General features: G+C 45.2%; 2 protein-coding genes across 5 annotated transcripts in view; one reads left to right on the top strand and one right to left on the bottom strand.

Moving 5' to 3' along the window:
- Nucleotides 1–505: 505 nt before the first annotated feature.
- Nucleotides 506–24,610, bottom strand: part of cyth1a (cytohesin 1a) — a 64,664-nt gene continuing 40,559 nt past the window's right edge. For 2 of the 4 annotated variants that reach the window (XM_083780617.1, XM_083780618.1), the window contains exons 2-13: nucleotides 21,995–22,077; nucleotides 14,630–14,694; nucleotides 13,105–13,171; nucleotides 12,290–12,408; nucleotides 10,880–10,960; nucleotides 10,201–10,313; nucleotides 9,314–9,462; nucleotides 8,527–8,639; nucleotides 3,138–3,216; nucleotides 2,298–2,366; nucleotides 1,517–1,671; nucleotides 506–720 (exon numbers count right to left, since the gene is read on the bottom strand). In XM_083780617.1, coding sequence (XP_083636743.1) covers nucleotides 642–720; nucleotides 1,517–1,671; nucleotides 2,298–2,366; nucleotides 3,138–3,216; nucleotides 8,527–8,639; nucleotides 9,314–9,462; nucleotides 10,201–10,313; nucleotides 10,880–10,960; nucleotides 12,290–12,408; nucleotides 13,105–13,171; nucleotides 14,630–14,694; nucleotides 21,995–22,077 — 1,172 coding nt within the window. In that variant the 3' untranslated portion in view covers nucleotides 506–641. The remainder of the gene's footprint in view (nucleotides 721–1,516; nucleotides 1,672–2,297; nucleotides 2,367–3,137; nucleotides 3,217–8,526; nucleotides 8,640–9,313; nucleotides 9,463–10,200; nucleotides 10,314–10,879; nucleotides 10,961–12,289; nucleotides 12,409–13,104; nucleotides 13,172–14,629; nucleotides 14,695–21,994; nucleotides 22,078–24,610) is intronic. The other 2 variants (XM_083780615.1, XM_083780616.1) reach the window with 1 other exon arrangement.
- cenpx (centromere protein X) overlaps nucleotides 20,956–24,610 on the top strand; it is a 141,454-nt gene continuing 137,799 nt past the window's right edge. The window contains exon 1 of the mRNA XM_083780619.1: nucleotides 20,956–20,959. The gene's annotated coding sequence lies outside the window, so the exon portion shown is untranslated. The remainder of the gene's footprint in view (nucleotides 20,960–24,610) is intronic.

Below are 24,610 nucleotides of genomic sequence, written 5' to 3'. Positions count from 1 at the left end.
ATAAAGCACACAAGAAAAGGTCTTTGCTTTTCTAGTAAGAATATTTTGGTTGGGGGAGCCACCCTCCGTCAGCCCTGCTGAGTTTAAAGGATACATTTGTAGTGAGGTGACTGCCGGTGCGTTTGCATGTTCTCTGCATATGAGTAGGCTATGGTCAACAGAGTTCGTGTTTGGTAAAGCATGAGGACAAAGGGTTTTCTTTATCTTTTTCAGGGGTAATACATGGAGGGAGAGTGTAAGACACCCTCTTGCCCACAGCATACGCCAAAATATAAACAAAAGATGAGAGAGTGAACATTCAGACAGTAGGGTGGGCAGGCTTTGGTCCTGTATCTAGAAACCCAGGCTGTTCTCTAGAAACCCAGGCATGCTTCCTGTTTTGTTGGCCAGTAAAAGTCCCAAAGCGAGAGCGGTGTTTCCCGGAAAGCTCCCCGACCCGTAGTCCCTCCCTACCCCAGCTGACCCGTAGTCCCTCCCTACCCCAGCTGACCCGTAGTCCCTCCCTACCCCAGCTGACCCGTAGTCCCTCCCTACCCCAGCTGCCCACAAGTCGGACCCCCCTTCAGCGGTGAGCAGAGTGAGCAGGTTCACCAGAGTCCCCGAGTCTGTCAAGTGCAACGTGGGGAGAGCTGTGTGCAGCTCTAGTGCCTCTTCATGGACGAAACCTTCTTCTTCCTGGCAGCCAGCATCTCGTAGAAGGGGTCCCTGCTGATAGCAGATCTGTAGGAGCACACCGAGAGTTAGTTAGAGAGAGAAGGGGTCCCTGCTGATAGCAGATCTGTAGGAGCACACCGAGAGTTAGTTAGAGAGAGAACGAGAGAATAAACTTTAGACGTTTTTGGCTGATTCCAAGTGGTTGAACTGCGATTATTAAACCCTGATTATCCATATTGATTGAGGTTTGGGAATTCTCCTGGCGTCTTATAGCCGTAAGAAGGTTAATACACGACCATTCTTGTCCGATTTCTTTCACAGGTTACTGAATGATTTGAAAGTGTGAAAATAACAATTAACCATTTGCCAAAATATGCCGTTTTTCCAATGCCACCAGTCAACCAGCACTTGACTTTATTAGGCAAAGGTACCTAGTGGTTTTTTGGTATAAACCATAGACTGTAAAAGAGTCACCATATACCATACCATAAAGGCTCATACATAGTCTGGTTTTACGGTGGTGGGGTGACCACCGAACTACAACATGACGTCACGAGCCGCGGTGAAGAGCAAACCACCGCCACCGCTCCAGCCCTTCTCTCTGTTTTTACTCACCACCGCTCAACGTTATTCCGGTGGTCAGCTCACCACCGGAGCGGTGGTCACCTTACCACCGAAAATCCAGACTATGAATAGGCCTTAATACCACCATAAATACGGTTAACACATCTTTTAAACTAGCTATACATTTCACTATGTACATTGTACTATACTAAGGAAAAACACAATTTTAGAACAGTTGTTTTCCGAGATCCTAGTAGTTGCTGTTTGCGGTGACTGAAGAAGCCAATGAAGGACCTACTTGATACTGTTCATCCATTCGTCTTTCTCCTCTGTGCTCGGGGCAGAGATACGGTAGAGGGTGTGTTTTCCCTCCACCACGCGGCCGTCCGCCTCCGTTTTACAGGCCTTGATCACTTGGTCCTTGTTGTCGGGGATGAAGAGCTCGAAGCAATTCTACAACGTGGAGAACGAGCGAGGTTAGTACCAGCACAGGCTAAAGGGTGATTTATCCCATTCTGACCTGAGATCAGATTCATACGAGGTTTCCACCGGACACACGCTGGTCTGACGAACCCATTCTGACCTGAGATCAGATTCTAAAAATGTCAGTCGCTCTTCGATTTTTCAAAAATAGCTAAAGCATAACATGATGCTGTCACCAAAATGGGTGCCCAGTCAGAATGGCTTATACATATATACACTGTGTGCTGTAATATGTACAATGTTGCTGGGCAGAAACTCTTACTCTTATTTCTTACTTCTTTCTTTTTGCGTTTTTTTTCCCCCCTAAATTAACGCCCAACATACTACAGCTTCACACAGAAGCATCAAAAGGATCAGATCTGCAAGTTCGCTACTTTTGAATCATCCACCTATAAATCAGATAAGTTTACTACAATGTTTACAAACATTACAAAAACATACCAGAGCCTGAACATACTGCTGAATGTGTTAGTGTTAGTATCAAGAGCTCAGTCAATCAACAAAAAAATTTCCTTTTCTTTCTCTTTCTTTCTTATCCATTATTTTTGGATCATGCATTGGGCCTTTAAATGGGAGTTGTGTCCATAACATCTTACCGGCTTCTTATCTTCCACTTCCCTGATGCTCAGGTTCTCCAGTGGGATGATGCCCCGGGGCTCCTTGTCCTGCAGAGACAAAGTAGACAGGTTAAAGTGTTGTACACGCATGATGCGCCCACCACTGTCTCACACCTGGCCATTTTGAGAGACTTTAGCTTAGTGGTCCTCGAACCTTTTCATGTCGAGGACCCCCAAATTAATGTTTTTGTCGCGGGCCCCCCATGTGAAAACATTTCGTGCCTGGCCTGGTAGATCATCCCGGGATCGTCTACCAGGTTATTCCGTGCTAGGGACCCGCATACAAAATATTCAAAATTGTAAATTCTACAAACACACGTGATGGGCTGTATATACCTGGTCGAACTGATTTCGATTTTTTTGATTTGATTTATTTGATATATTCATGATACAATTCATAGAAGAGCAGTACGGAATTATCAGGATTGCACAAAAAGTCAGAGGACTTATTTCCATTGTGATCCAAATAAATAAATAGTTACAGCATATGATAAGAAGAACATGTGTACTAACATTACAATACTAATGACATTTACAACCGGCCATCATAGATCAATAAACAAAAGACAATAAATAGATAAATACAGCACTATACAGTACTAACTTGCCCATCAGCCACTTTTTCAACATATTTTTAAAAATGTTCAAAGACTGGGCAAATGTAATTTCCCTTGGGATTTTGTTCCAATCCTCCACCCCTGTATATTTAAATGAGCTTCTACCTACCCTATGTCTCAGGTTTGGTGGTTTAAGATGATGCTATATTAACAAATTCCTGGGACCCCACTCTTTGAGAACAACTGCTGCATTTGAACTTACTGTGGTGTATTCAAAGTAGTAGAGACAGTTGTCTGTGAGGATGAACCATCTCCTCTTCCAGGTTTTTACGCGTCCCCCTATAAAGCAAAAAGGCAGCGTCAGAGAGATTCAATGGATGGAGAGAAGAGAGAGAGAGAGAGAGATATGAACGCCAGGCAGCGGAGGGCAGAGCAGCAGACAGGCAGACAGATGAATGGACAGACAGACGGATGGCGGCTCCGGAAGAACACTCCATTCCCAGATTGAATGCATATATGCCCCAGGCAGTATCATGACACTTTGCACATGGCTCTGGAAGTTACACTGCATCCAGTTATCTATGGGGTTTCCACTTTATTAGAACGTTCTTGACATCCTCTGGGATTTTTTTCCTTTTAAGGCAAAGCCAATGAATCTAACCATCTTGGACCAACGTCAGCAAGTACATTGTATTGCCATGGATCACTGCGATGATAAAAGCAGATGGATAATGCACTGGCCACTTATCATAGAAGCTTGATAAGAATGAAAGTGTAGTCTGTGTGTTTGTGTGGATGCCATAGAATGAAGCTAGCTAATGCCTAGTTGTGTCTGAAACCCGAGTGCATGGCCCTTTCACTTTGTCCTGGGTCTCTTTAGTTAGCTGGCCGCCGACTCAGCAGGAACGGCCTCTGTTAGAACGGTGCAGCACATCAACGATCAATAGGCCGGAGGATATAGATCTAAAGCTATATGTGCTTTGCACTCTTTGAACCTAACGAACTACAACCAAAATCAAGTCGTTACGTTTTCGACTCTGCCAGGGGTGTGTGAAGAGGTCCTTTCGCAGCCCGTTATGCCCAGTGGGAGCTCGCTGGTTAAGTCGGCTGCTCGTTACTCTATCGGTGACCTCTTGACCCCAGTCTGTCACCCCCACTTCCTGTAAGAGAGGGGGAACCTGATCCCCAGTAGCAGATGGCATGTTAAGGAAGGACAAGATGGCAGCAACTCGAGCCTATAGTGCCTGAAGCTATGCTCAACTAAACTATAGGCATCTCACACAGGAACGACCTGTTTATGGTTTCGATGAGCATCTTTTGAAAGTAGCGGTGGGCGAACAGGTTTGGTTCTCAAACATACAGGATGTACAGTAATGTATAAAGCCATGGGCAGACATGATCGCATAACCTATAGGTGCTGTGTGTCTAAAGAGCTCAGAAGAGCTAGCACAGAAGTGGAGAAACCCCCTTATATACTTTGTTGACCGGGGGTCAACAAGTAAAGTGCACCTTTCCCCCCCCATTTTTCCCCTCCACAATGCGAATCTCCTAGGCAAAAACAGCAGATCAAAAACAAACTTTATTTTCTTTTTTTTTTACATATTGTTGGCTATTATGATATGCCCATAACAAGGACGCTAGGGTTGACGTGGACAAACCACCACCAGTGTTAGTACAAAGTTACATGTGAGGAACCCCATCTACCATGGCAGAGAAGCAGAGCGCAGTGGAAGTACTGCACACACACACACACACACACACACACACACAAGTACCAACTACTACAGCACACACTTGCTATATCATCATATGACAGCACGGGGGCACTGTGCATATGATAGCCCATCACGCCACAGCGGTCGTGAATAGGTCTGAAAAAGTCAAACAGTCTAGGTTCTTTTTAGTCAACGTGCTACGATCTACAGTCATCATCGGCGCACTTCACTCAGACGGAGAGAGAGAAGTCTAGTACCACCCCACCCCCCACCACCCCCCAGGTCCGGCACGGCATTGTTGGAGCACACAGCAGCAGACAATGAACACACATGAAGACACAAAAAAATGGCAGAATCACACAGCTGATGAAGAGTTGACTGGGGTTGGATGTTGTTGTGATTTGATGGCCACAGCACTTCCTTTATTTAAAATATAAAAAAGAGAAAGACCCCACCCCACCTCCCCACCCTTGCGAAAATGTCTCCCGAGACAAAGCAGGGGATGTCCCGGGACATTTTCTGGAAGGGTACAGAGGAGGGTTACCAGACTGAAGTGGAGTTCAACAGAGGCAATCGCCCATGCAAGGGGTGGACAGCAGGCTGGGCAAGTGTAATGCTACGAGGGGGGGGGGACCAGGACTGCTTGTAAATGAAATGCTTTTTGTAGCGATTAATTCTTTTGTCATTTATGAATACGATATTTTGAAAGAATCTATTTTGACTCTATTTTGAAATGATTACAGTATCATTTCACTGACATGCATGGCCACGACAATCACCAATCATGTGCAATATGGTTTGAACAAAATATAGTTTGAAAACCCCCGCTCTCCTTCACACTCGCCCCAATATCCTCTGTTCTTCCCACATGCCCACAGCCACTCCACTGCAGTCCAATACCAAACATTCCTCTTCACATCCATTAACAGCATGAGAGCTATAGTGGGAGAGAGAGAGAGAGAGAGAGAGAGAGAGCAGTGCCGTCTTGTATAAGGTGCAGTATTCCCTTTCCACCCAACCAGAGAGCAAACAACATGTTTCACCAATGAAATAGAAGCATGTTATTATGGAATAGAAGCATGATCAATCAGTATGGTCCGGTAAACTTTAGTTGTGCTCACTGTATGGAAATAAATGGTGGGGGGGTGGGGGGGTATAGTGCAGCTCACCAAAGATTCCAAAGATATCGATCACCGCGGCATACAAAGAAGGTCAAAATGGCTGGCTAGAGAGTGGTCACAAAGCAAAGACTCCCCCCCCCCGAAGCAGAGGGGTGACGAATGCACCTGGCCCCCGCCCTGCGACCACTCAGAGATAAAAGAGCAGCACGTGGACAAACCACCAACTCAATGGGAGACCAAACAGACAAACAAACAACAAAATGTAAAAATGGCAACGCAGGGTAAAAAATAAATAAAATACAAAATACAAATAAAATTAATAAATAAAACCCAGAAAATAAATAAAACCCATACAATGTAAAACAATAAAAATTAAATAAGAGAAAGAGAACAGAAGCATGGCAGACCACCAGAAGCACCTGAGAGCCGACAGATGGACTAGTGTTTTGGGGAAGAGCAGGTGTACATACCTCCTGAGGAAAGACAACAGCCAAAATCATGGGGAACAAACAAACAAACGAGGAGGAAAAGAAAACAAACGAAATCAAATTAAATCATAAGAAATCGAGGCACCACAATTGTTTGCTACACGTATTCCAAAGGGGGCTTTTTGGATGCACTGCTTTACAACTCAAACGCATTCGTTCCAAATACTTTATTTTTCTCTCTTTCCTGTTTGGGTTTTATATATCAGCTGTTTCTATTAAAACTCCACCAGAGGGAGCTACTGCACAAAATGGTCTGGACTATAAAGCACTGCATGACTTGGTGCCCCCACTTGGATTCCCATTTATGTTATTATTTATGTTACCTTCCACCCGGATTATTAGACTGAACTCTCCCAGTCTTAGACCACTGGGGGAGGAGAAGACGATTTGTGCTTCTTCAGTGGGAGCGCTTGTACAGATTCACAGTGGTCGGACATTTCGATAGCCTCTATGCACAGCAGCCATATTGGCCAGAAATTGGGCCTCTTATCTACCTTACTTCCTTGGTGTTAAGATCAATGCTCAAGGCCCCCCCCCCCCCCCCCCCCGCAGCCCCCCCCCCCCCACCCCGCCGCAGCGCGGAAAAAAATAAGTTTTTTTCGCTGGTACTTTTAATCTATCAGCTTCTATCTATAGGCCAATGTCCAAGCCAAGGTGAGGACTTTCAGGACTATATTATTATTATTATGAGAGAGAGAGAGAGAGAGAGAGAGAGAGAGAGAGATCATAGGCGGCGGAGAGGTCCAAAATGTTCGGAATTCCCAGAAAATATGTAATGTAAATGTAAAATGTCCACGAAAATCTTCATGGGGGCCTAAAGGGGCCCTAGGAATCTTCATGGGGGCTGTGGCCCCGTGGCCCCCACAGACTCTACGTCGTTGCTAATGAAGACTCTGTCCCATTTAGTGTAGCACAGTGGTTCTCAAACTTTTTAATTGGAAGCCCGTAATGGACCCACATAACTCTCCAAGTTACACATTGGAAACCCCTCGAGGACCACACTTTTGAGACCCACTGGTGTAGCAGAGTGTTTCCAGTGAGCCAACATGCACAATATCAGCACTCTGACTCTGTTTGACCAGAATGGAACAGAGTCTCATTGGACCTTTGAAGGAAGTATAAGAAAGAGGCCCCATTTCTGTCAGATATGGCTGCTGTGAATATTGCGGTTGAGACGTTGATGCGCCGCCTAAAGCTAAATTCATTGTGAATCTTTACAAACAGAGAGAGATCCCAGAGGGAAACAAGAGGGTGGAGAGAGAGGAAATCCAAGTATGACGACAAATGAACCTGTATATTTATGCAAGATGAATATAACAGTCATCCTCATGGAATAAAGCTAAATAAAATCTCATGGCTGAAAGTTTAATGATGATGTTTAGGTATCATCATTCTAAACCTATGTTGCTGCTGTTCTACATAGAGCCAACCGGTTGAAGTTTGAGGCTTTAATGACATTTCTGACACCATTGTTTATGGAAGATGCTTCTGAACATCTATTCTATTGCTAGTTTGACCAGTTCAAATACCCTTTCATCTTAAAATAACTAATGGCAGAAAATAGCCAATCTACAGTACAAGCTCATGTGAGCTTGTAGATCGGCTATCTCCGATACGCCACACGCTTCCATAGAAGACATGGAACTTCGATGGAATCCAAATGACTGAAATCAGTCATGGGGACTGAGAACTTTAATCCATGCATCCGTTAAGGACTCTTATATTGATATGGGGGCAATGAGTTATGAGTTTGGTATCCGAATTCCGCAAATTGTATGTCTATAGGTCCGGATGTCTTTGTGTGTACATCAGAGAATGTATGAACATGCCTGCTGTTGAATAATTGAAAAGACACCACATGGTGATGGTCTGATCTCAAGGCCTGCATTCATTATACATTAGGGCGAGCAGAGGCTCTTCAGATGTCTCAAGTCAAGTGAGTATTTCTGCACACACACACACACACACACACACACACACACACACACACACACACACACACACACACACACACACACACACACACACACACACACACACACACACACACACACACACACACACACACACACACACACACACACACACACACACACACACACACACACACACACACACACACACACACACACACACTTCGAAGTCCGGCTGTGGCCTCAAGCGGACATAGATAATTATGGTATGCAGGGTCGTTTCGCAAACCCAGACTTGATTCACCAAACATTCGCTATGCTACGAGTAATAAAGACGGGGTTAATCTACTGTGTTTTACGCTGATAAGGAACGGAAGCCATCATTTAGAGAGTGTGTCTTTCATGTGCTCCTCACCCAGTTTGAGCAGCCAGCCCTCTCTGTCGGGGTTGAAGAAGGTGTGTGTGAGGTCGTTGCCGTCGTCCTCTGGGATTTTGAACGGCTCGTTCTTGATGCTGTCGTACAGGTTCTGTGGGGAGTGGGCGAAAAGGTTCATTTATGAAGATACACCATCCCAATTGGCGCCACTAAGAGGTGAAATCTATACGAATGGTCTTCTATTTTGCCTAACGGCAAATTTCACACACATCCTAAGTTTACAGATGCTAGATCCTGCTAGTGTTGCTGGGACAGAGAAAGGCCGATTTCTCCTGATTTGTCTCTCTGAAAAAAAAGCCATTTTAGTATGAAAATCTTAGGAAGATTGTTTGTCGGGTCCAATATTCAGTTCAGTGACCATGGAGCTTCCGATCTCCTAAAAAGGCGTCCTCAAAATTGTACTTAACCCATTCTGACCTGAGATCAGATTCATACGAGTTTTCCACTGGACACACACTGGTCTGATTAACCCATTCTGACCTGAGATCAGATTCTAAAAATGTCAGTCGTTCTTCGATTTTTCAAAAAATAGCAGACCTACAAGCTCGTATCGCGCCACTCGGTGGCGCGATATGAGCTTGTAGATCTGCTATTTTTCAATAGCTAAAGCATAACATGATGCCAACACCAAAATGGGTGCCCGGTCAGAATGGGTTAAGTACAGGTACCTAGTTACTTTACAGTTTACACCACCGTTTACACCACAACTGGGGCATCGTGCCACCTACCCTGAGCAGGTCTAAAGAACAGCATCATGCCACCTACCCTGAGCAGGTCTTCAGGCAGGTCTCCTCCTTCGTTGATGCCTCTGTTCATTGAGATGAAGCGCTCCACCGCGGGCTTGTCCTTCACGTTGGGGTTGTGGAGGCTGGTGTTGAGCATGATGATGGCAAACGACAGGATGTAACAGGTGTCTGGAGCACGCAACACACACACACACACACAGAGCATTGGTCACACCTCTACCCATATTCAAAACACAGGTCTCTAAGCACCTGCACTTTAACAACATGCACCCCAAACGAGGTTGGTGTGCGCGTGTGCAATGTGTGATGAGCAACAAGCCATGGTACAAAGGCTGTACAGTGTGAAAAACGCATACGTTTGTAATGCAGCGTTTAATTATGAATGTGAATTACCGGAGCTGAAAGGATTGCACTTTGGGGACCCATAGTCATACTGAGAGAGCCAGTGAGATAGACGATGCGTCGTTGGTGGGCGAAAGTGGGCCGGGGTTGAAAGGTCGTTGCGTGGGAAGCAAAGTATAGATGTGTTGTTCTTCTGTGTGTGCGCGTGGGGTTGTGTTAGTGTGGTGTGTACTGCATTGTGTCTGTGGGTTTTGCTAACGATGTGGTCTGCACATGGCTGACACAGCAGCACTTTTATCAGGCCCCGTTAGGCGGCCCGAAAACGCCAATGCATTATTCACATCCATCTGGCGCAGACGTTAAGCTCCCTCCATCGGCGAGCCAGACACCCTTCTTGGACACGCAACGTTAGCAGACTTTTGTACAGCGTGAGAGAAGCAACCCAGAGAGGCTAAATTGGAGGCTACTTCAGGAGGAAAGCCACGTTTGCTGAGAACTGTGCCCGAGTTATTTTAAGGGGAAGTCTTTTCAGGGACTTTGTGATGCAGTATGTAACCTGGATACCTGTGGACTGGAAGACTCCAGGGTTGCAGCGACAGTAGCGCTGAGCGAAGGATTCCATCATGCGGTCAATCTTCTGGGCTTCTCCTGGCAGTCGGAAGCTCCACAGAAACTGTCTGTATGGGGGGGGGGGGAGAGAAACACGGTGAAGCAGCTTTTTCCTGTCCTCACTGTATTGTATTACTGCTATTATTTTAATGTTGTTTTATGCCTTTGATTTTTTTCATTTTTTTTATCTCTCCACTGCTCTGTAAAGCACTTTGAGCTGCATTTCATGTCATGAAAGGTGCTATACAAATACAGTTTTTTCATTATTTATTTTAGCTTAACCATAATGTATCACTGACTGTGACAAAAAGACTCAACTGACTTACTTTACCTCAGGTAATTAGTCACTGTTTAAAGTACAAAGAGGCTAGGCCTGGGATGAAGGGATACTGTGTGGCAGGTACTTTGACGCGGTTAGCACTATTTTAACATTTTCATGAAAAAATAAATACATTCTAAAACACTTTTTTTTAAATAAATATTATACGTTTGATATTATAAATTCAATATCAAATTAAATTGTACATCAAATTTTTTTATCTCTCAAAGGTCTGATAGATATGATAAGCAGTCTAAAAATAAAATACAAATGTTATTTATTTTGTATTAAATGTTAAAAAGGAGGTTGTCTTACCGTAGCGCCTGGACCAGGTTGAGGTCTGTGAATTCATGAAGCTCCACAAAGTCATGCAGGACTTGGAGATTGAAGTCATCTCTATAAGAACAAAAAAAGAATTAGGTTTTTTTTACTACCATTATATATTATGACATGCTTTCAGTAAGCTATTTTCTATGGACAATTTTGACATATTCAAGTGATATTATGCACATACGCAAAAATACTTCATTGAACAGGGTACCCTAGGCCTAGGGTACTTGGCTACTTGGCAATTTCTCTGCTGAATATCCGCGCCTATTATGACATGCCAAGAATATGAAGACTAGGGTTCATATGCTTAACCCATTCTGAACGGGCACCCATTTTGGTGTCGGCATCATGTTATGCTTTAGCTATTGAAAAATAGCAGATCTACAAGCTCATATCGCGCCACCGAGTGGCGCGATACGAGCTTGTAGGTCTGCTATTTTTGAAAAATCGAAGAGCGACTGACATTTTTAGAATCTGATCTCAGGTCAGAATGGGTTCATCAGACCAGTGTGTGTCCAGTGGAAACCTCGTATGAATCTGATCTCAGGTCAGAATGGGTTAACAGACTGACAGCCTCCCTCATCTCAGTTTCATCATGACATCACTACTGACATCATGGCCTTTGGAGTGAATGATATGTCCAGCGGGACACTGGAGCCACTCGGAGGACGTCTCACTGATATAATGGTCACATCCAGCCTCCTCTGTCCAGCATGAAGACAAAAGCCTTCGTGGCCCACACATCTCACCACTCTCTGGCTTGGTTCAATGGAACTAACACAGTATTCCTAGTGATTGGTATCACAATGGGAACTCATTTGTTTATAAAGAAGAGAAAAACAGAAACATGTCATTCTGACTGAAGCTCATGAATACAATGTCTCCCCATGCAGGCCAAACAGGGATTGCCTCTTGGGATGAGCAGTAGAAAATTGGTCTCTCATGCTGCGAGACCCGGGTTTGAATCCCGGGAAGGACAGATTGCCAATTTAACGGCGATAGTGTACAAAATGTTAACAAATGGAACCGAAAGGGGTCCATTTGATCTCGCAATGATAAATGAACACTGAGGATCTTACTGTGTAACGTGTGCAATTCAAGAATGGATAAGAAAATCTAAAACATATGGTGGCAGTCGAGTAACGGACGTGCCTCTTTTGAGGTCATCTAAATGTGAAAGGGATGGGCGTCGCCTGACCGAGAGGAAACACACTAGGACGGAAACTATGCAATCTGGAAGTGGATCATCGTCGTTTCATGCTCTCGCCAACCACGCAGCCTGACACAGACCTGAGCCACGCCATCGCACATGTGCATGAGCACACATAGTGGGAGAGAGAGGCAGAGAGAGAGAGACAGAGAGACAGATAAAAACGGTGTCATGATTGTCCTGACCTCTCTCCCAGGTAATCTCCGATGGCCGTCTTGTTGAGGCCCTCTCCCTTATAGAGGAACTGAGCGATGTCCTCACTGGTGTTCTTCAGCAAGTCATTCTCTATTAGGAACAGGATCCCCTGGGAGAGAGACACAGAGGGAGAGAGAGAGAGAGAGAGATAGATGTTGAAGTACAGAGGTTATAATATTGGTTATAATTATTAAGCCATTAACCCATTCTGACCGGGCACCCATTTTGGTGTCAGCATCATGTTATGCTTTAGCTATTTAAAAATAGCAGATCTACAAGCTCGTATCGCGCCACCGAGTGGCGCGATACGAGCTTGTAGGTCTGCTATTTTTGAAAAAAATCGAAGAACGACTGACATTTTTAGAATCTGATCTCAGGTCAGAATGGGTTAATCAGACCAGTGTGTGTCCAGTGGAAACCTCGTATGAATCTGATCTCAGGTCAGAATGGGTTAAGACCTGAGACTGAATATACAAATCTTCAGTTTTTCTGTAAAACCATAATGTACCTATCAGTGGGTACCTATCAGTGGGTACCTATCAGTGGGTACCTATCAGTGGGTACCTATCAGTGGGTACCTATCAGTGGGTACCTATCAGTGGTTCTCAAAACCTTTTTATGTCAAGGAGCCCCAAAATGATGTATTTGGCCACGGACACCCATCTCAAAAGATTTTGTTCCAGGGACCCCCGGAAGAAAAGACTTGAGTTAAAAATGTATTCACTTTTAAAAATATATTATTCAAAGATTTCTCAAAAATAGCAGATCTATAAGCTCATAGCATAAATAAATAATGAAGTCATACCTTCTTGGGGTCCATGTTGAATTTCTTGCGGCCCATGGCCACCTGTTTGTTCCTCTGCATGTTCTTCCTGGAAGATCAGAGTGGGCGTTTTGGTTTGTTATAATGACGAAGAAAGAATCTGAATTGAAAATGACGTGAGACAATGTTGGCCTGAGAGTGACTAATAACAATTGTGACGTCGCTTTATCGTCCTATTAAATGTAAATGCATTTATCGTCATATCTACCATCATCTGGATACAAATGATTACGGAAATCAATCAAACTCAAACAAACAAATCAATCCAAAATGGATTCCACACATCAATGAAATTGATTTTCTATCAACTTATTTGACAAGATGGGCCAGTCTTGTGGAATAGTAGATGCATGCGTTTAACCCATTCTGAACGGGCACCCATTTTGGTGTTAGCATCATGTTATGCTTTAGCTATTGAAAAATAGCAGATCTACAAGCTCATATCGCGCCACCGAGTGGCGCGATACGAGCTTGTAGGTCTGCTATTTTTGAATAATCGAAGAGCGACTGACATTTTTAGAATCTGATCTCAGGTCAGAATGGGTTAATCAGACCAGTGTGTGTCCAGTGGAAACCTCGTATGAATCTGATCTCAGGTCAGAATGGTTTAATTTCATGGGAGTATCTTCCCCCTGTGCAGCAGAGGTCTTGTTCTCATGGACCACCGATGACAAAGCACTGATAAAGATAAAGCATGACATCACGCATTAACAGGAAACGCTCATTTCTCAGGCCTATTGACTGCCTCAGGGGTCAAAGTGCATTCTTCAGAGTCCGCCGTCACCATGGCTACGTCAACTTCACCGAGACCGCTGGGAGGTCACCACTACTTCCCACTGATTCACTTCTACCCAGCATTCCTTTTGGCTTTTGTCCGGAACGCTCCGCCACTCAATTAGCACACAGATGTTCAGAGTTCAGCCCGACGCCACTGAGAGCGAGCGACGCAGACTGTAGCCGTCACGTGCTGTCTCCAGTAAATGTACCATACCAGACTGTAGCCGTCACGTGCTGTCTCCAGTAAATGTACCATACCAGACTGCGATCACAATCAACAGTAATGGAACGGATGGATGGAATCTCATGGAGGTGATGGAATCCCTATCCGCTGGAGTAGCGCCGAGCCCAGGCACTCCAGACCCCTCCCCTCCCCTCCTTCTCCCCTGGGACCCTCCATTGTCTGCACCTCCCCATATACACCCCCTGCATTATTCAATGAGGCCTCCCATCACGGAGGGGGTGTGGTTGATTAAACATTTAAACGGCCCTTAAAAGCATACCCAATTTGGGGGAGTAGTGTAAGGGGGAGGGGCTGGCTGGCCATTTGACATTAATAATTGACGGGATCATTTGGTAAGTTAATAGAGCACAAACAACAAGCCCATTTAGATGGCCACCGGGTGATAGAGAGAACGTGTGAGAGAGGGAAAGGGACAGAGAAAGAGACCATAGTGGTGAGGATGGTGCATTTTGTATTTGTGTGGGTCTATATCTTGTTCCTCCATACCTCTCCTCGGCAGAACCCAGGTTCTCGATTTCGCTGGTGACTTCTGCTATCTCATCCTTTAGCCGCTGAAGACAGAGAAGAAAGAGATGTGTTAGAAAGCGACGATAAAAAAACAAAAACCTTGAAAATAACCATTACGAGAATGAGTTATCTCACTCCCGGTCAGCCCCGCAGGAGATATTATGGAAAGATTATGAGCGATGCAAAAGGGCATGCAAAGCATGTCAAATAAACAGGAGAGCTTGCAAAGTGATAGGCTGTCGTGATTTCTGGTTCATGTTGGCCAGTTGGTGTTTGTCTGGGTTGCCAGGTGGCTTTTTTCTTAATCATGCAAACAAACAGGGCTAAGCAGCTCAACAAACACAGTCACTTCTCAGGCTCCTGACAAGACTGGGGAGTCGTGTACTGTACTACTGTACGCACGTGGGGCCACAGCTTTTCATGGGGGCCACTCGGCCACTTACTTCACACACAGCTATACAACTCCAGCCTCCACCATTTACCTTATATTCATACAGCGACAATTTTGGGTCTTATATAAGGTCGGGATCCGGAACTGGAGGAAGTTAAATTTATTTATTTTTATTTTAAATCACACTGTCAGAGCTGGTGGGTGGACTTCACGTCTGTAGTAAAAGCTGCCATATCTGCCCGGCACCCCGAGCTCCTATTTTGAAAGAAGTCCCGGCGCTCATTGTGCTAAAAATCCTAAAGGTTCCCAACCCTAGTCTTACAGTATGCTTGGGAATGGTATTATTGGTGGGGGGATAGGTCATTTTCTGTTGTAGCACCCACACTGTGGAATGAACTTCCACCTCATGTCAGAGCTTCTCAATCCTTGTCTGTGTTTAAATCACGTCTGAAAACTCACTTGTACTCCTTGGCATTTGTACATACTGATTAAGAGTTGCTGCTTCCACTGCATTGTGTCCTTATGTTGCCCTGTTTATGTACTGTTGTTGTTGCTTTTTTTCTTGATATTCTAGTATTTCTTTGTGTACAGCACTTTGTTTCAACCTTGTTGTATAAAAATGTGTTTTATAAATAAAGTGGATTGGATTGGTAAACACCACCCACGTCGGGGTGGGGGGGGGAATGGCCGTGTGAATATGCCGGTCAATAGTTGTTAACTGATACAGACATGCACCGATCCAGTTCAGTTTCAGAAACAATCCTCCGTCTGAATCTGATTAAGGGGTTGGGTGAATGAACATTCGGGAATGATCTGGACACAGATGGAGTGTAAGAGGGTAAAATGTGATTATATTTTTGCGGTGTGTTTCAGAGATTAATGACGTCGGGGGGCAGAGGCGGTGGATTGAGCCCGGGCACCGGGTGGTGCCAGCCTGGCGCTACACCGGGTGGGGGCGGGGCTGTAGCGGGCACAAATATCCGAGGGTGGAAAGAGTATGATGTCCTCGCGATCGAAGGCTGGAACAGTTAGACCGGTGGTTCTCATCCAGTGGTCTGGGGACCACCAGTGGTCCTTGAGGGGGTTCCCAGGTGATCCCCAGCTAAATGATGGAGAGTTGGTAACCAAATGGACCCTTAGATCTTTAACTCTTGAGAGTGTAAAATGTAAGCTCATTTTACGCGCTCAAGAGTTAAATTATTGTTAAACATCTGCATTACTTCATTTACAATAAGTCTACACAATTAGAGAATGTAGAAGAATTGTTATTCTGATCAATGTTTGCCTGTTATCTCTCCAATGATCTATGGTACCAACATTCAATACAGCACAATAACAAAATATTGTTAGTTCTGGATCTGAGAGGCTAAATCTCATCAAATGGTGGTCCGTGGTTTAAACACTGAATAAATAATGGACCTTGATATGGAAAAGGTTGAAAACCACTGAGTTGGACGAAAATAGAAGCGCTTGTGCCACAGGTAGGCAGACTTTGTTCTTCACTGACTATGGGAAGATACAAAGCTCAGAGTAGAGCAAATAAATTAAGAAATATAACTAACCACAGACCTATATATATATTTCATTGTACAACAAGCTATCTAAGTTCACAACGTGTCATGATGCGACACACGTGAGCTTGCAGATCTGCTATTTACGCTGAATGTTCGGGTATTTTCACAAAATGGTAAATGGTGCATTGATAGCGCTTTTATCCGAAGCACTATAATACATCGATAGCATTACATTCACCCATTCATACGCCGATGCCGGCGGAAACCATGCAAGGCACCAACCTGCACATCTGGGGCAATCAGGAGGATTTTTTAAAGATTTGTTTTAGGCTTTTCTGCCTTTATTGATAGTTTAAAGTGAAGACTGACAGGAAAGAGGGAGAGAGAGAAGGGGAGAGACATGCAGCAAAGGTCGTCATGAACGGGACTCGAACACGCAACGTGCTGTCAGGCCAGAGCCTAAATGTGGCATGCGCCTGGACCACTAGGCCGGGCGCCCCAGGGGGGGGGGGGGGGGGGTCAGAGCCCGGGGTCGAACTGGGAAGCTCAGGGTTCCCATCCGGCTGCTCTACGGACCACTACCCCTGAGCCACTACTGCCCACTGGAACGTTTGTATGTGCCGACATTTTGCCTAATTTGGCTGAATGTCCGCCTGAGTGGCCTATGATGGCATGCCCAGAATAGCAATGCCAGGGTTCATGTGGTTCAAGGATCCTCTCCATTCATAATAAGCAAGCACAGTGTTTTGCGTACAGAACCGTCTGATGCATAGCAACAACACACCACGGGGCCAAAACCTCTAAAAAGGAACATGTGTGCATTCAAGGGCCCGGCGCAATCACAACACATTCCTCAGATGCTTTGCCTCCGCAAACAAAGGCTGTGCTTGTGAAAGCGGAGGTGTGTGTGTGTGTGTGTGTGTGTGTGTGCAGGGGCGTGCGTGGGTGACATGCAGAGTCAGTGGAGAGCAGTTGTTGGGGGGGGGGGGGGGGGGGGGGTCAATAAGGATGATGAGGAGGAGTGGGGTGGGTGTGAAGATCAGGAACAGAGCCAGTGGGAGGGGGGAGTGGGGCAGGTTTGACGGTCAGTGGTGGTGGTCAGTGTCCCTGGCACACAACCTTTTCAGATGGGGGTGGGGGTCCGTGGACACATTTTTGCATACCCATTTGGGGGGTCAACAATAACATTAGTAAATGTCAATCAAATAAGCAACTACACTTTAGCGTCGCTTTTTGAGCTTGTAGATTGCTATTTCACTACTAGCCTACTTTAAAAAAAAATCTAATTCATGGCACTTTTTTAAAGATTTTTGTTTATTTTCTGCCTTTATTGATACAGAAGTGGAGATTGACAGGAGAGAGAGACGGGGGGAGACCTGCAGCAAAGGTCGTCATGAACGGGACTCGAACACGCGGCGCGCTGTCAGGTCAAAGCCTATAGTTTATGGCACATTTTTGAAAATGTTTTGAAATAATAATTTTAAATTTTGAAAACAAAATATAGGAAACCAAAAATAAAGGAACCCATATAAATTTCTCCACGGCCCACTGTTTGAGAAACAGGGTGTTAAATGACACCTCCAGTGTTTATGTGTCGGGGGGAAGGGGGGGGGAAGGGGGGTGGCAGCGGAAGCTAGAGAGGCCCAACTGCAGGCAACACCCCCCCCCCCCCCCCCTCCCCCCCCCCCCACACACACACACACACACCCGAGGCGGTCACGTGACTTGCATGGTTGATTAGCAGAATGACAGGGCTGACCTTATCGGGCGGCGGCAGGAACTAATCGACACCTAACCGGCAACGCAGTAAACACCCCAGTGTGGTCATTTGAGTGCACAATACATACACTTGTCCTCTCATAAAAAAGATTACTGGGTACTGTATATGAAAGGCATTTTGACTACATGGTTGACTGACAGGCTTGACCTTAGCAAGTAGCCCGTGGGACGAATCAGTGCAACACAGGGGGGAAAAAAAAGACTGAAATCGATTGCCTTTGGGTGGAAATGGAATTTTACATAATAGTCAAATTAGCACAATTAGCACTGATGATTTTACCGTTTAGGTTCACGGCAAGGCCGACAGCTCTGACAGGCGGCTACGGACAGGAAAATACACACATCACCACCATGGGAAATTCAACCTGATTTGAATCCCGGCCAGTCTGGCAGAAATAGCAGCGTTAATGACAGGCAATTCAACCGTTCTAAATCTCCTTTTAATTCTGAGACCCATTTTACACGAGAACGGAGTTCATAGAAAACGGCAAAATAAAGTACCGTTTGCTGGGGTCCCTTTAGACGAGAACAGCGTTTTCGGGGGGTGAAAACGCAAAACGGTGAATCTGCAAAACTTGTGGCATCAAGGCTCACAACACATACCGGTATGTTTATTACATTGACGCAGAGCCGTAGGCCATATTTGGAGTTCCTAGGATGAGCACGCGCTCCCTCGCCCCGCTCAACCTACAAATACAAATATAGTGACTAGCGACGGTGAATGTAAAACCATGATGTAAACATGGTTTTACTTGTGATAGGAAGTAGAACGTAACGGTGGTTCTTGTACGTGGGTGCTTAGTCGTCTATCTGGCAGTCCGTCACCGCCACCTAGCGGCCTGCACATTACAGCGTTTATCAAATACAGCGTCTTCGTGTAAAAGCTGAATAAAAATGAGAACGCAACGGGAGTCTGTTCTGGTGTAAAAGTGGCCTAATACTGCAAGTCAAGCATCTCAACGTGTCGTGTGCCCAGCAGATTTGTCCGATTTCTTTTTAAAAAAACGCAATAAAAGCACAAAAGAAAGGGGAAAAAAAAGAAAGATCTTCACAAAACATTCCCAAAGACGTCCCCAGACGTCCTGGGCACCACAGAGGGTGATTATAGGGCTGCAACTAACGATTAATTTCATAATCGATTCATCGGCCGATTATTTAAACGATGAATCGATTAATCTGATTATGGCACCTTTTTGCAATTACTTAAAAAAATTAGCTTCAAGTTATTTTAGGCATGTTGTAACTAACAATAAAGACAATAAAATTGAATACTCCTTCAAAATTAATATTTTACCCCCTTTTTTTATCCAATTTGATTTCATTGCCATTCCTACTTGTAATGATACTGTAATCTGTAATGTTGACCGTGTATAGCTGACTGTCTTTCTTTCCATTTCTATCTCTGGGACCCCCATTTTTATTTTTTTATTTCTATTGTAAAATCAATTTTGAGAGTCCATTTGGTTCCATTTTTGCACTCTCTGTTACAGACCCTTTAGGGTCCACTTGGTTTACTTCCTAACTATCTATAATGTAGCTGGAACTCCCACTATGAGAACCACAGCTGTCCTACACAGTCTGTGTGGACACGCACGGACGCACGCTCACAGCCACACACACACACACACACACACACACACACACACACACACACACACACACACACACACACACACACACAGTATGCACACAAGTTACAAGTAGCATGCTAGCTGATAGGGGAAACCGTTCTTATTTAGCAGCCATATTGGCATGTTCTCTAGGGTCTAGGCTCTAGTATCACATATTGCCAAAGTTAAACAGCACTGAATAAATCATTGTTAAGCAAAAACGTTCACGGAGATTCTGCTTTTGCCTTGTGCCCACTTCAATGCGCTGCTGAGATTACACACAGGTGGAACAAATTTGAGGAGCGAACGATCGTTAGCAAGCTACACTGCTAGTGCTCGTCGTAGCCAGAATGCAAGCTCACAGATTCAGACATTGGGGAGCATTTTTTGTCATAAGACAAACAAATATGGACAGTGGCCGTGCTCACAAATGCCGTGTTTTGGGACCTGTTTGGGGCATTTTGAAACCGGTTGATGAGTTTGCAGATCAGCTGTTTTGAGCGCATCGCAGCCATAGAGCCACTTGACTGACGCTCTCCTTCTCTCTGTGTGTGTGTGTGTGTGTGTGTGTGACTGTGTGGGAGACTGAAGTTGGGAGAGAGAGAGGGGTAGATGCGGAGCGCTCTGGTCACGTTCAAGACAATCTTGTGTTGTGTTTATACCAACCCGTTGCATATTGTTCGTTCAGCCTAGTGCCGTTACTGAACGGTAAAAAGAAAGCAGCTTTACGTTACATTTTAATGTTGGAAAACACCCGCGATAAAAATCGATAAGATAATTCATTGGCAACGAATTTAATTATCGATTTTTATCGATTTAATCGATTCGTTGTTGCAGCCAGACGTCCTGGGCACAAAATGTGCAAAATGACTGCACGAATAAACGACGACGTTCCACGTTAAGGGTGCGAGTAGAACGCTCGGGTAGGAAATGCCTAGAATTCCACCGGGGTGGAAATATTTATATATAGGAGGGGGGGGGGGGGGGGACAGCGACAGCGACAGAGGCGGAGAAATCTAACTGGGAGGTAAGTGTTTGACTGAAGCCGCAGAGGAGTTGTAGCTGGAGCTAGTCGGGGTCAGCCAAATGTCTGCGCCTCGTCTGGGCCTGCTAGGTCAAAACAGGAGAGGGGGGAGGGGGGGGGGGCTGGTCTGCAACTCTCTAAATCTCAAAATTGGTCATATTAGAGGGTGGAGCTACACATTCTACTACAATGATTGTATCTCAAAGTACTTTGTATCTGTGCGGCATAAATTAGTTTTTCAAGCATGCAAGCTTGTACAAACTTCATAAGCAGCCTGGAAAGTTTCAAAGTCAATTCGAATCCACCCCTTCGGCTGGCTTAAAGCAGCATTGATGTCCTGCCCTGCTCAGACAAGAAGCAGTACCACCTGGCCAGGGGAGATTATGTGTTCATGAGCTTCAGGCAGCATTACTTGTAGACAAGTAGGTGGCACCAGAATTTACGTTTCTAAGAGTAGGGACTAGGGAGACTGCATCCAACGGTTCCAACCACTCCAGTACTACCGGTACTACTGATTTAGAAGGCATTTGTAGAATCGGCCTCAGTTCTTATGGGTTAACATACTCTAATAAGGTTTTAACAGTAATATGCCCTGAGGGCGAGAAGCGGTCTCGCCCTATCCACGTGGGTGACAGCAGACTGCTGGGCGAGCGTTGGCGCTTCGGCATGGGGGGTCAGATCAACATATGGAATGAATTCTGTACTGGTCATGGAGCGTGTCTTGAGTGTACAGGGTTTGATGAGGTCAGATCAACATATGGAATGAAATCTGTATTGACTGACAGGTTTTGCAGGTTTTCATAGTAAACTGCAGCCTACAGTCTCAATTAAAACAAGTTCCAGATTGTAGCTTTCAATAGTTGTTGCCTAGCAGCCTATAATGAATTACCTATCCTCATCACCCGCATAGCAAAATCCTGCATGTCAGTTCGTTTTAAAATGCAGGTACACTTTTACGAGTTCAACTAACACAGAGGGTATTTTACACTGTCTGAGTTCAACTAACACTGAGGGTGTTTGCCTCACCTGGATGTCTTCCAGTAGCTCCTGTTTGCGGCGGCGTATATTCTCCAGCTCCTGCTGTTCCTCTGGAGTGAGGTCGTCAGGCACTGGGGAGAGAGAGAGAGAGAGAGGATGAAACGTCAGGCCAGAAATACCATGCACCTTTGCCGCTCGCACAGCTTTTCACTATTCCCCAAGGAAGGCACAGTATCTAAGTAAGTACACACAGAGAACAATGTATGCTGCGATAATAATTCCCCTGGTATCACAAGGTGAATGAACACCTGAGGCAAGGGCTGTGGAAAGATAAATAACAAAAGAGAATGTGTTGTAGGATGTTTAGTTTTACGGGGGAGATGAGAAGAGACGAGCGGAGAGGGGAGGAGCAGAGAGGAGAGGAGAGAAGAGGAGAGGAGAGGAATGCCTCACATGAGAAGATGAGGATACTGTGAGGTCAACCAGGCAGCCAGCCAGCCAGCCCGCCCTCTGTTTACAAACAACATGGAGAACATTCGTAACGGAGAAACACTGAACTTCAAGTTTACCGCGTTCCAGGGCCAATTCTCTACGCCTTCTACCAGTCTTTGCATGGCCCATATATTAAGGGTCACATGATAAGGGTGTCCCATTCCGCAGAATGGACATGATGTCAAAGAGCAGACGCTTTAGAAATGGCTTCCTTCAGTCTGTCATGCATACACTGTGTTCACTAAGTACAACGTACGGTATACCTCATTAATACTTGGTTGCGCATCGCCTGATCTTGGCCGATCTACAAGCTCACAAAACGTCGCACTGCAGCATGTTGTGAGCTTGTAGATCGGCTATGTTTTTGATGTGTGACACCAGTGTGCAATGTAGTATAAATCACCCTTCAGGGTCGTTGAAGGGGCAACAGCAGGATCCAGCTGCTTGGAGAGAGAAGCACGTTGGACGCACTGCCTGTGGGAACTAAACGAAATAGAGATCGTCCCAGAGGAGCGACGCGCAGCGTCAGAGCCAGAGCAGCATTAACGTGGCAGGTCTAAAAAGCGATGTCGGTCTTCCTGTCTCTCCCTGTCTCTTACTGTCATTATTAACGTTGTGTCAAGGACTCACGGGGGAGCAAAGTGTCCTGATTGATGAGCCACGGTGTGTAACGGGGGAGGGTAACGCAAAGCGAAGCAAACAGCGCTACATGCCCAGCACTTCTATCTAACACTAAGTGACACGGCTAGTATCGTGAGGCCCGCACGGTTTGGATTGGAGAGCACAGCGACGGGTGGGTCAAAGTGGCAGGAGATGCTGCCGATACGAACTCTCCTTATTTACCCTCACACCTGCTGTAGACAACTTATCTTTTTCTTTCCTGAAAACTACAAACAATTTAGCTTTCACACAAAAGATAATAATAATAACACATCTTTACTCCTGTAAACAACATGTGATGTCACAATAAAATGGATTCTCATTACGATACAATCTATAACAACTCCGGTGAGTGAATACAGCCCTCATTGTTGACATAGCTGAAGATGGAGCTGTATAGGCTGTCAGTGGCACCTCGTGGATTCCTCCCCCAGAGGCAGCGTGGTGGCCTGGCCCCTCCCTCTCTCATAATAATAACCCTGGACGCTGTAGGGTTCTCAGGTCAGGAGGTTGCGGGCCGAGGGCTGACATTATGGAAGTCACTGAAGGGTTAACAAGCCAACGGCTACACGGGACAGAGGGCAGCTGAGGCTTGACCTACATCAACACGAGGACTCATGTTACTCATTCCACTAAAACCCCACCCTGTGACACCACCAAGAAACACCAAGGCCACTATAGCCTCATCCAGTTATTTCTCTTTTCCATTCTCTTCTGCACTGTAACTGACTGTATCTATTCATTTTTACTTATTTTGTTTTATGCATATAATTTCATAATTGTGTTTCCTTTGCTTGATGTTCTGTGTAAAGTAAGAAAGCACGTTGAATTGCCTCCCTGCTGCTGTTGAAATGTGCTATACAAATACAACTTGCCTTGCCTCACCCTTCCGTCTGTGCACCTGAACGACGACTCTGTACGTTTACCAGTACGGCAAGATGAATTGAATGATTCTCATTCTATAGTAAATATCTGTTCAATCTGTTCGTGTGTTATCTGACTGAAATGAGCATTATGCAGAAAATAGCAGATCTACAAGCTCACAATGCATCGCCTCGCGATGCATTGTGAGCTTGTAGATCGGCTATTTTCAGCGCAGGACTACATCTTACAACAGCAGAGTATAAAACCAGGCTTTTGTAGCGTGATATTGCCGACGTAAAAAGAAGTGGTCAGGAGCAGAATGGCATGAGGACATCTAAGCTATGATTGGACATGGCCTATTGGACATCTAAGCTCTGATTGGACATGGCCTATACCTGCACTAAAGGCCGGGTCAGTGGGCAAGAAGGTCACACACATAAGCACAAACTAATTTAAGCGTAGCAAAGCAATCAATAACACAACATGAGCCTGAGCTCAGTCATCCAGACATTGTTAGCTGTACTGTATTTTGACTCACAAATGCAAATGCACGCATGTACAGAAACAACCACACGTAATCTTCATAATTACTGACTTTCCTCAAAGCGGAGTTCAGGACATGCAAATATATAAAAGCTTAAGCGTGTG

This window comes from Protomyctophum parallelum (genome assembly GCF_964188405.1).
Source record: "Protomyctophum parallelum genome assembly, chromosome: 13".
NCBI lineage: Eukaryota > Metazoa > Chordata > Actinopteri > Myctophiformes > Myctophidae > Protomyctophum > Protomyctophum parallelum.
The sequence above is the reverse complement of the archived record's forward strand: the minus strand, read 5'-3'. Positions and strand labels throughout refer to the sequence as shown.